The sequence below is a fragment of the Micropterus salmoides genome, unplaced genomic scaffold (assembly GCF_014851395.1).
Source record: "Micropterus salmoides isolate LMB-PRFRI ecotype aquatic unplaced genomic scaffold, ASM1485139v1 Ms_hic_scaffold_2, whole genome shotgun sequence".
NCBI classification, from domain to species: domain Eukaryota; kingdom Metazoa; phylum Chordata; class Actinopteri; order Centrarchiformes; family Centrarchidae; genus Micropterus; species Micropterus salmoides.
Window position 1 is genome coordinate 24,813,162 of NW_024041150.1, and position 10,756 is coordinate 24,823,917.

General features: G+C 39.7%; 2 protein-coding genes across 2 annotated transcripts; both read left to right on the top strand.

Annotated features, from left to right (window-relative positions):
• The first annotated feature begins 977 nt into the window (after positions 1-977).
• LOC119911471 (homeobox protein HMX1-like) lies at positions 978-4,830 on the top strand. The gene is made up of 3 exons (XM_038730360.1): positions 978-1,629; positions 2,243-2,431; positions 3,367-4,830. The coding sequence occupies exons 1-3, from the start codon at positions 1,383-1,385 to the stop codon at positions 3,792-3,794; spliced, it is 864 nt and encodes a 287-aa protein (XP_038586288.1). The 5' UTR covers positions 978-1,382; the 3' UTR covers positions 3,795-4,830.
• A 667-nt stretch (positions 4,831-5,497) lies between these two features.
• On the top strand, positions 5,498-7,170 carry LOC119913077 (homeobox protein HMX2-like). The gene is made up of 2 exons (XM_038732391.1): positions 5,498-5,765; positions 6,079-7,170. The coding sequence occupies exons 1-2, from the start codon at positions 5,564-5,566 to the stop codon at positions 6,615-6,617; spliced, it is 741 nt and encodes a 246-aa protein (XP_038588319.1). The 5' UTR covers positions 5,498-5,563; the 3' UTR covers positions 6,618-7,170.
• Positions 7,171-10,756: the final 3,586 nt, after the last annotated feature.

The following is a 10,756-nucleotide window of genomic DNA, read 5'->3' on the forward strand; positions in this document are numbered from 1 at the left end:
ACAAGAAGGATGTTCTGACGGCTGGTTTGGAAGCCAATCAGTATGCATCTTAACAACTCATGTGTCTTGATATTAATAGATATATTCACAGATTTACTAGGTAACTTTTTTTGTGGAAAAACCACCTCGGACACAAATGACTAATAAGTATTTTTTGCACGCCTTAAAACACGTCTTCATCTTAAAACAATATAATCAATAACTCAATGGCAAGGCATATAGCAAGTTGCATATATGAGGCCACACTCTCACCTAATACATATATACAGACAATTAGATAAGTAACTAACTAAGTAATTATTCAATTAAAAAAATTAAACAACTTCACATAGAGAATCAGTGTAACAGCTTTCAAATAAACAGCATTATTTGTCAGCTGTAAAGGGTAAAAATGCAATAATATAAGTTTTTTAATCTTAGATTTAAAAAAAAATAGAGTTTTCTGCAGGTACAAACGTTGTTAATTGGGCCTGTACATCAAAAAACAATCATCTGTTTAGTTTTCTTTAACATGATTAGTGCTGCTTAGCTTTAATTGATTAGCTATGTAATTATTCTTAATAGTAATAACAATAATAACAACAACATTTGTAGCACGAAACAAACTTTTTCAGTTACATGCTTATAACTATTTTTTATATAATTGATATCTATATTTTAGGCTCTCCCGCTCTGTTACGCCATTTTTTGCGCTTTTTTTTTTCAACTGAGCCAGGAATTTAATTTTTTTTTCTGGCCTCGTTTCGTTACACTTTAATTACCATCGAAAAACCGTGTTCTCTATAATGGAAAGTCAAGTTCCCATGACCGAAACCACTTTTATTGGTATTTTAAGACATACTATATATGCAAGTTGCAGTTTTGTGAAAAAAATATGTATTTAAATTAGTTAGATAAACATGTAGAGGATGACAGATTTACAGTGTGCATAGTAACTATAAAGTGTGCATGGACAAACGTAACCAATAGGCGGTACTGTGCCATTCTCCATGAAGCTTTCTCCATCTCCAGCCCTGAGGACAACACTGTATCTCCGCTTTATTGCTCCCTGTTTGACCTAAATACAGCATTATCAACGGTCCCTCAAGGCAGACTATCACACAGCCAAAGATAGGCTCTGAAGAACGACACAGTCTCGAGGTTTTTTTCTGGAGTGATTCTTCGTCTCTTCAAGACGAAATTTCCGCCTGGATCTCTTACAGCTGAAGCTTGAGCTCCGTTTGCTCTCGTTCGTTGCGTCGGGATGGTTTTCGCGGATCAGAAATCACTACTGGCTGGAAACAAAACACGTTCTCCGGAATGATTTTAAATAAACCTGGGAGTGTTTTCTTTTTTGGTTTAAAAAAAGTGAAAATCGTCCTGGAAGTACAGAAAAAGTCAATATGCTCGAAGATACAGCGCCAAGACTGAAGCCGTGTCCTCCGTCGAGAGGTTCATCGTTTTACATTGAGAATTTGCTGGGGACTACTTACAGAGGGACTTCCGCTGAGGAGCGGGAGACTCCGAGCTTCAAAGTTACCGTTCACGGCCACGTCTGTCCGGGACTGGGAACAAAACGTCTCGACGACGGTGCACAAGTGCTGAACTGGAGCGGGACATCACCAAACACAGCGCACGGGACCTCCAGCAGTGAGTGCATCTGTCGATTATGTGTATGCGTTTGTGCTAATCACTTAAAAAAGAGCCCAGGGACAACAAATGTTCTGAAAAGAGGAAGATGTTGCTCTTATTTTGTCTGTTTATTTGGGCTAAACTGGTTTACAGAGTTGAATCGTGAAAAAGTACAAACCAGTAACATGTTGCAATTACGATTGTCATAGGCTACTCGTCCGTGCGTAAAAGTCTAAAATTACCACCTGGACCAGAATTAGGGTTCAGCAGCGTCCAGCATTCATCACTTTCACCAAAGAAACATCTCACTCTGGCTCTCCAGTAGGCCACAAGTGGACATGACTCACGGGCTGTAGCGCGTTAACTGTCATTTCATCGGCGCGTAAAACACCCCATTAATCAGCCTAGTGCGAGTTTACAGTGTTTGGCATCCACACAACAATCCCCTCTGATGCTTCCAGTAGACTCGCGGCGGAGAACTGCTGCTTATTAATACTCTTGGGAAGGACAGGGAGCGTGACATTTGGTGATAGTATGAAAGGTGTCAGAGAGTGTCCTGCAACTGGACATGAGCGAAATGAAGCTCGAATTGTGAGTAGGATTTATTATTTGTTTTCCACGTTACTCGTAGGCCCACTGCATGAAGGTGAACGCACAGACCACGAGCCGACGAGCGACCGGGATTCCCCTTCTTTGACAGTGCGGGCGGAGGAGAGCGAGGAGCCGGAGGAAAAGGGGGACGAGAGTTTGACGGACGACAGGGAGGAGGAGGAGGACACACGCTCCACCTGCTTCTCTCGCGAAGACATCTGCGATGCAGGTGAGGACGAAGCGCGCATGCTTCCCACTAACCTTAAAAAACAATAGTCCACTTTGTGGTCTGCGGCCTTGCACAAGGAAGTTGTTCGTCACCACGCATGCGCTTGAAACGATTCAGGCGCAACAGTTGGGTGGTAAATGTAAAATTTAGATGTTTATTTTTAACTTTTTGGTTTGGTGTGGTTTGATTCCGATGAAACAGATGGGGGAAGGGGGGTGGGATTCTTGACATTGGTGTGGGTGTCTGGGTCCGGTGAGCGAAACACTTCACTAGGCAATTTAAATTTAAAATAATACAATCATCTGTCTTTTAACGTTATTTTCTTGATCAACCTGGATCCAGGCTGGAAGTATCAGCCTATATTGTTCACAGTTGATATCTACATTTAAGTGGCACAAAGGCTAATAAAGGGAACCTGTTAGCTTAATCCTAAACTGTGCTCTGTACAGGTCTCGGCTGATAAAACAACAGTCTTGAAAATATAGCTGTAATTCCTGCTGCTGTCTAAAACTTTACTGAACCAAATTAGGTCTTGGTGTTACTTATCACAATGTGTTATATAGTTACAACATGGTTTCTACTTATTCACAGCTTTTTGTTTTTAGTTGTAGTTGCAGGGTTTGGCAATTTTATAATCATAACATTAAATTACATACCATGCTATCTAGCCCTGTAATAGGCTAGTTCTGGTTATATTAAGTCATTGGGGGCGGGTAATATGAAATACTGAATTGACCAAAACAGATGTTCCCATCTGGTTATTTTATCAAACTATTTCTCGATGTACTTTCCAGTTTAAACTTTATCACGATATATTAGTGAAATCGCGATATAACGTAACATGATAAAATATTTTATCCCCTGTTAAAGCTGCACTGTTGCAGGAATTGTATCAAGTTACATGTAGTGAAATCCCTCCTGCTTCCTCTTCTCAGGTCAAGTGAAAGCGGTGCGAAAGAAGAAGACCCGCACCGTGTTCAGCCGGAGTCAGGTGTACCAGCTCGAGTCCACTTTCGACCTGAAGCGCTACCTGAGCAGCTCGGAGCGGGCCGGGCTGGCCGCCTCACTGCAGCTCACCGAGACCCAGGTGAAGATCTGGTTCCAGAACCGCAGGAACAAGTGGAAGAGGCAGATCGCTGCGGACATGGAGGCCAGCAGCGCTGGCGTCGCCTACGCTGCCCAGAGGGTCGCCAGGGTTTCTGTGTTGTATCGCGAGAATGTCGCCACGCCTGTGACGCTGACCAGCCTGCCTCGAGTGTCGCCACCTGTGGTCGGCTTTTCTAATTCCATCAACTACCCATTGACTTCCCACTTCACCCATCCGGTGTCGTTCATAACACCACAGATGACCGGACTGGTGTGACTTTAAGTGGTGTTTAAGCCGGGTATAACTTTTGACTCTTTTGGCACCAATTAATCAAATAAAGATGCTGCAAAACTATTCATTTTAGTTCAGTTTCAGATCCTGTGAAGTCAGATATCAATAAAGTCGATTCATCCTGTGTTTAACTGGTTCTATAAATGCAGCCAGATTTATATTAAGGTGATGATCCTTATTGGCTGCTTTAAAGTCCTTTAAACAAGACCATTTCTCCACATTAGCAGTGTTTTTTTTTCTAATTTGTTTTCAACTTAAGTCATTTTAAGATTCAGTGCTAGATGTTGTGACTACGAAAGATGTTGTTGCCTATTTGAGATGCCCATATTCCCAGCCAATCCTGCCCTCAGGTCACACATAGGTTAAGTATAGATTTTTTATGGGGGATGATTTGTTTCACAGAAATTGTAAGAATGATCCACATGGGATCAAATAAGGGCCAATAAGATTTTGAGCTTGTGGAATGCACCTGTGGTTGTATATGAGCATTTATAAACCTATGGGAGGGGGGGGGGGTCAAAATCGAGATTGTGAAGTAAACACTCATATAAGTTACAAATTTGCATTTTGGTCCTGCTGTTACAGCCAAAATTTGCACTATCAATTCACTTTTTTAAATTTACTTGTACTTTGTGCTTTTAATCTGTACTCCTCTGACCAGTACAAATTTTTTCAACAAACTTGAATATCTCATGCAGAGTTTTGTCACAGGTTTTGCGAAGGCTGAGCTACAATCGCAGGTCTTGAGATTCTTTCCCAACAGTATTCCACACGCTCTGAATCTTTTTGACCCTTATTTGAAGCTCATTCACGTAACTTTGGGACTATTCTGCACTGTATCCTTGGACCATATACGTGATCATTTAAGAAAAGGCATCTGGTGTTTGTGAGTTTTGATGCTGCGAGCATGGGTACGTTGTTAGCAGTATTCTCTGACACTTTTTTAATTTAAGAGAATTTTAATACAGACTTTTGTACACTTGATATGTTCACATGTGAATAAAACGTATGCACAAATAAATTGTGTTGTGGTTTCTTACTAGGAAGGTAACTTATAATTATTTTTATTATTATTATTAAATGTGTTAGCTGCATTTGCTAAGTATTTACTGTCCCTAATTGCAAAGAAATGTAGCTTGGATAGGCATGTGTTTGATGATCTGAATCATGGGCTATATGCTAAGACCGGGTTATGACAAATTCAGATGTTGGATCAAAAAGAGAAAGTTTACAGGGTAGAACACACCTCCAGTCTCATGAAATACACATTAGAGAAGTTAAAGACTTTTGCTGTGGAGGAAGTGACCCTATATTTTTAAGCTTATGTGACACCTTAACCTATTTTTAGGTCCTATAATTCTCATGACCCCAGTAGTTAAGAGTTGTGAAGTTGTCGCGTGAATGTGGCATACTCTTTCACATCTTTTGACCCAGTTTGGATGTTGAGCGACCCCACAGTGATGCTGACTCCAAGGTTTTTTAAACTCCAAGTCAAAGGGAGTTCAAAGGCACCAGGCGTGAATTTTGATGACAGAAAATTGTTTAAAGCTACAATATGGCAGCCAGACTTAAATCTACATCCCGCCCTCATCTGCCCCGCAACCTCACCAATCAAAAGCTGCTAAACCGCAGTCTTCCGGGTCGTTGAAGAACGTCGCGCCCGCTCCTCTGCGCCCTAGTCGCAGCCGAGGAGCGATGGTGCTCGGAGCGTCCGGAGACGTCGGTGTTTCGGGAATCTCGGAGGAGCAAATGAAATGCCGGGGAACATGAGCAAAGAGGATGCCCCGAGTCGGAGCGCTTCTTTGACATTCACCATTGACAACATCCTCAACCTGAAGCGGCAGAACAGCGGAGACTTTTCACAGGGGGACCGTGGATGTAAGGAGGATTTCCAGGCGCGGTGTGATGAGGTGTGGGACGTCCGGAGGAGGCATGGCAGCGGAGCAGACGAGACAGGTAGCTGGGAATTTAACAGATAAACCAGTAGAGTGGGTTATTTACCATGATTAAGACATTTTCTCAGGAATATACAGATTGTAGGCATTTAGACATGTTTAGAGGCAGAATGGTGCGTAAAGAAACGACCGATGAGGGTAAATGAAGGGGTTAAGATCGTAGACTAGAGGTCGTTGGTTATTTTTATTTACTGATTAGGCTACAGGGAGTATTCTGCAGCTTCTCATTCGCATGTATTTGCACGCAGAAAAACAAGTGTGTACGTTTTGGCTTTACCGCTGCATCAAAGCACGTTTTATCGCTTCTTTCACAGCGCAAACGAAGCCCAGAGTCCATCGTGTGGACCTCGGGGAAAACACACCGAGCGTTGGCTCCTGTCCCGGGGCGCAAAGTGCGCACACCGCCGAGGACGCGTCCGAGCTGCAGCAGCAGCATCAGGCCACCGCGGACACTAAAGCCATCAAGAAGAAAACGCGCACCATCTTCTCCAAGAGACAGATATTCCAGCTGGAGGCGACTTTTGACATGAAAAGGTATCTGAGCAGCTCGGAGAGAGCGTGCCTCGCCAGCTCTCTGCAGCTCACCGAGACGCAGGTTAAAATCTGGTTTCAGAACCGCCGCAACAAGCTGAAGAGACAGCTCTCCACGGACATGGAGGGGCCGCTGACCGCCGAGCACTTCTCCGAGGCTGGAAAAAACGTGCAATTACCGACTTTTTACAAAGACAGCAACCTTCTGGGAGGATGTTTGTTACCCATGCCGTTCCCTGTCCTGTACCCGACTGCAAATGCTGCGCCTTACATCTACTTCTCCAACACTGGCAAATATTTTGGCCTGTTTGATGCAGACTGAGGAGTTTCTCTGTTTGGGATCACGATAACTGTGTCGGAATTCTACATTGCCGGTCACCTTTTTTTTTGCCTTCATAAAAACAACTTTATGGCAACATTTCAACTAATCCAAGACATGCATGTGTCACTTTCTGTCTTTCTCCAAATTGTTTATTATTATTATTATTATTATTATTATTATTATTATTATTATTATTATTGTTGTTGTTGTTGTTGTTATTTTCGAATTGTTAGGGAATTCTGAATAGGAAGTTTATCCTCACAAAAATGTTCATGCATTGAGGTTCCTTTGAGCAGTTTTATTTCGCGCGGTAATGTTATCTGAATGAATGTAGGTTCATGTCCCTCGCAGTGATGCTGCATCAACGCTGTAACCCCGTCAAAAGTGTTGTGTCATTTTTCAACAACTCTTGTGCTGAACTTTTATATGAGTTTCTGTGGAGCACCACGTCATTTATATGTATATGGCCTTATTATTATTATTATTATTATTATTATTATACACTTCTATCGTTTGTTTCAACTCGACCTTTCACGTGACAGACTGTTAAACTGTGAATACAGTTAGTATATCATGACATTGATGAATTTTGTAATAAAAAGTGTAATATTTGCAATTTTACCAGAGTGTTTGGACTCAAACTGAATTATATTCTGACAAAAGACATTCTCGGGAAAATTAACATCGATGATGATTATTCGAGCTGCTTCACTGTATTATTTTTTTCTTTTCATTGTGCATTTGCTCCTGCATAAAAAAAATGAAAGGAAGTTTGTGTTATTTTAGAAAATGTAGGAAGGTTTAAGAGATTTCCTCTGCAGTTCCGAAGTCGGGATCCTTAAAACCTAATGTTGTGTATGCAGTAAGTTGGGCCGAGATGGAACCAAAAAATTGGCTGAAAATGGCCTCCAGGTCACTTTATTTTCTTTGTAATGAACGAAAAGAACTAAAACAATCTTGAAGCTAATTTGTTATTATACAGCTAAAATTCAGAAAATCATTTACAGCAATAGTTCACTTCCCTGCTGCACTTGTGTATCATTCATTCATTTATCATCTTTACTTTGTAATTGTATTATACTTACTGTCTCAGCCTGCATCATCATCATCATCATCATCATCAGGTCAGGTGTCTACATGCAGTGGGTTTGCAAATGTTTAATGAACTTCTCTGCAGACTTCTCTGTCCCTCTCCTTTTCACTGAGCCACAAATGTTATTAATGGCTCCCTTTTGCTGCCTGTCTGATTCTTTACTGTTAGTTTGCACAAAAGACCCTGTTCCCATGTGTTTAAAATAGTTCTTAAATATCAAATACCTGCAAACTCAAGGGTTTGTGGATTGGACTCTTGGAACTGCATTTAGACATTTGTATGTGAACGTCCTGCTCCATGTACCAAAGGCCAAATCATCTTGTTGAAGAAAAGTATTTTGTATTCTGGAAAAATATATCATTAGAGTTACTAATAATTAGACATGTTTAAGCTGTATAAAACACTGTTATTTACATTTACAAAAATGTAAACAATGGCCAAAACATGTCTTCAGTCTACAACTTAAACTGAAAGGATATACACTATTACTCAAATAATACAAATAATCACAGTGAATACAGCTTGGAATTGTTAAGAATTGCAGGAGCTCATGTGAGGTGAATATAGACCTGTGGTACCAGTTTATACAAAAGGACAAAACATTTTCACATCTATTTGTACTATAACATATCCAAAGGTGGCATTTTGTCTTAAAACATACGAACAAACAGCCTGATTTGAGATCAACATGTATAAAGACAGCAGAGGGATGTTTCTTATGAGCTACAGTTAAAAATGTGACACTTTCTTTTCACTTAATGGAGGGAAAAAAGAAATAAATTAACATAAAATGTGACAATGTACCATATCAGGTTGGTTAATGTTTGTATGTTTCATACAATTGACCAGTTTAACAAGTTTAACAGTCGAACATTACTACCTCATACTGACAAAGTCATGATGACCTATCAGTGAATAAAAGAATACACAAAGTTTGGCTGACTGTAAATGTTAAATTTGGTTGGCAAAAAGTACATGTTTTTTTTTTAAAGATCACAGTCTTTGAGCCTCTTTGTGAGTCTTTTATATACTGACAAGGGTATCTACTTTCCCTAAACAAAAACTTGAAAGAAAAGGAGTAACACATTAGGTTGGAAAATGCTTCTTTATCAATCACAGACCAGGATACTGCATATCTACACACTGGGCATGTATAATTGATCAGTTTACACATCATCATATATGTACATTTTTACACCTCACAAGAAAATCTAATCCAAGACTCTTTGAGAAAAGCAAACTCAAGGAGACGAAGAGTAAGCTACAGGAAAGTCATGACAAGGGCCCGAGTGTTTGCATCCAAACTGTTCAGTGCTGTCCTCCACCAACAAGAAGCTCTTTTATTTCGATATGAAAGAAACACCAAGAAGCACCAAAGTACTGAAAATCTACTCAAATCAGAGAATCTTTATTAGCTTTTGTTACTGGTCTGAAGAAAACAATCAGAGGTTCCCCACTATCTGTTTTTCTCTGACGTTAGAGAGTATGAGTGTGCGCGAGTGTCACTGAGTAATGCATCTCTGCAGAGAGCGCGAGGGAAATACGAGAAATGTGTGTTTAGGTGGACTTGCATCAGTGCTTCTGGAGAGATTTTTCCTAAAGGGCCCAGCAAGCTGCACTTACGCAGCGTTTCCGGGTCACTTCCCCCTTCACTGCTGGAGCCTCTCACTGCTTTCTCCCTGTCACAGCCATTCAAGGCCCCCGTCACTGTTAACCTGTTCACTCAACCACTTAGTCTGCCTGCAAATCTGCTGTTTTCTCTACTAAATTCCTGTCTACCTTTGCTGTGCATGTTGAGTTGTACTGTATCTCATTGTTCCCACAAAAAGCGATGAAGGAAATTAGTTGTTGCTGGTCTGATGTCAAGTTTAGATTGAGTTTTTTAAAAATATGTTTGTATCTAAAGTGCAAAAATGAAGCGATGGAAGAAGGAACTCTTACTTTTACACAATGATATGCTATTCATATTGTTTGTCTAAAATTTTGTAAGTAAATAAAAGAAAGGAAGAATAGTGGTCAATCTACAAAAATCTACTTAACAGGCAATTCTCCTTTTAATGAAGTTTTTTGCACCTGTGTGTTTCAACAAATGAAAGTACAACAGATACTTTACACTGAGGTGTTGGCTTTCATTTAACTGAGAGCAACCTTGTAATTTCAGGACTAAAATATTTAATTATCAATTATTAGCAGCATTATTCATATTTAAAACATATGTAGTAGCATGGTACTAACTAAACAACTACAGATCTGTCCAAACCTTTAATGTTACACAGATGAATTGTTGAATTGGATTTTATGACAATCCAGCTCAACAACTATTGCCTCCCTACTTTACCACCATTCACATTAATTCTATTTACAGCTTTAAGTGCACACAGTGTCAGTGTACACTGAATGACTGGAGGATGTGAATTGTAATAAGCATAACGCAACCTACATCATATTATTATATTACATTTAAGAAGAAGTAATACCAAGTAAAAAAAAAAACTTGTGTACTTGAGTACATACACTTCACATCGTCCATTACAAAAACAATAAGTGTTATGAGTACTAGTTTAAATTGCAAGATGTAATTAGAAGGATTGTTGGTGACTTCTTGGTGATAATATAATTCAAAATATGTCTTTGCAAGTATTTTTTTTATAATACAGCTTTGTGAATATATACGTATTCATTGTGTTGTAGAGACAAAAACCTGTTGGCAAGGTTACATTTGGGAACAAAGAAAATTGTTTATTTTAGTAGAACGTTAAATCTGTTATAAATGTTTGCTTGAAAATAGTGAGTTTTGGACTTAATCTTATCTTTGTTCCTGGAAACTTGCATGTCTGATCTGTGCTTTCGGGCTTAATTTTGAATTTAAAATATTTAGGTTTCCACATGTAAATTTGTTATGTTTGCTCAAACGTACAAAACATTTTACATGCAAAAAGCAGCGACATGAAAAATTAAGTCAGCAAGCACAGACCTGAATATGGGTTAAACTTATTTTAAGTATGGACATTTACATCTGAAAGTTTCTGCCTGTAAACTTTATTTT

Coding starts and splice junctions, on each gene's coding strand:
- LOC119913077 (XM_038732391.1), top strand. CDS start 5,564: ATGCCGGGGAACATGAGCAAAGAGGATGCCCCGAGTCGGAGCGCTTCT. Junction 5,766..6,078: donor CAGCGGAGCAGACGAGACAG/GTAGCTGGGAAT, acceptor CTTCTTTCACAG/CGCAAACGAAGCCCAGAGTC.
- LOC119911471 (XM_038730360.1), top strand. CDS start 1,383: ATGCTCGAAGATACAGCGCCAAGACTGAAGCCGTGTCCTCCGTCGAGA. Junction 1,630..2,242: donor AGCGCACGGGACCTCCAGCA/GTGAGTGCATCT, acceptor CGTTACTCGTAG/GCCCACTGCATGAAGGTGAA. Junction 2,432..3,366: donor CGAAGACATCTGCGATGCAG/GTGAGGACGAAG, acceptor TCCTCTTCTCAG/GTCAAGTGAAAGCGGTGCGA.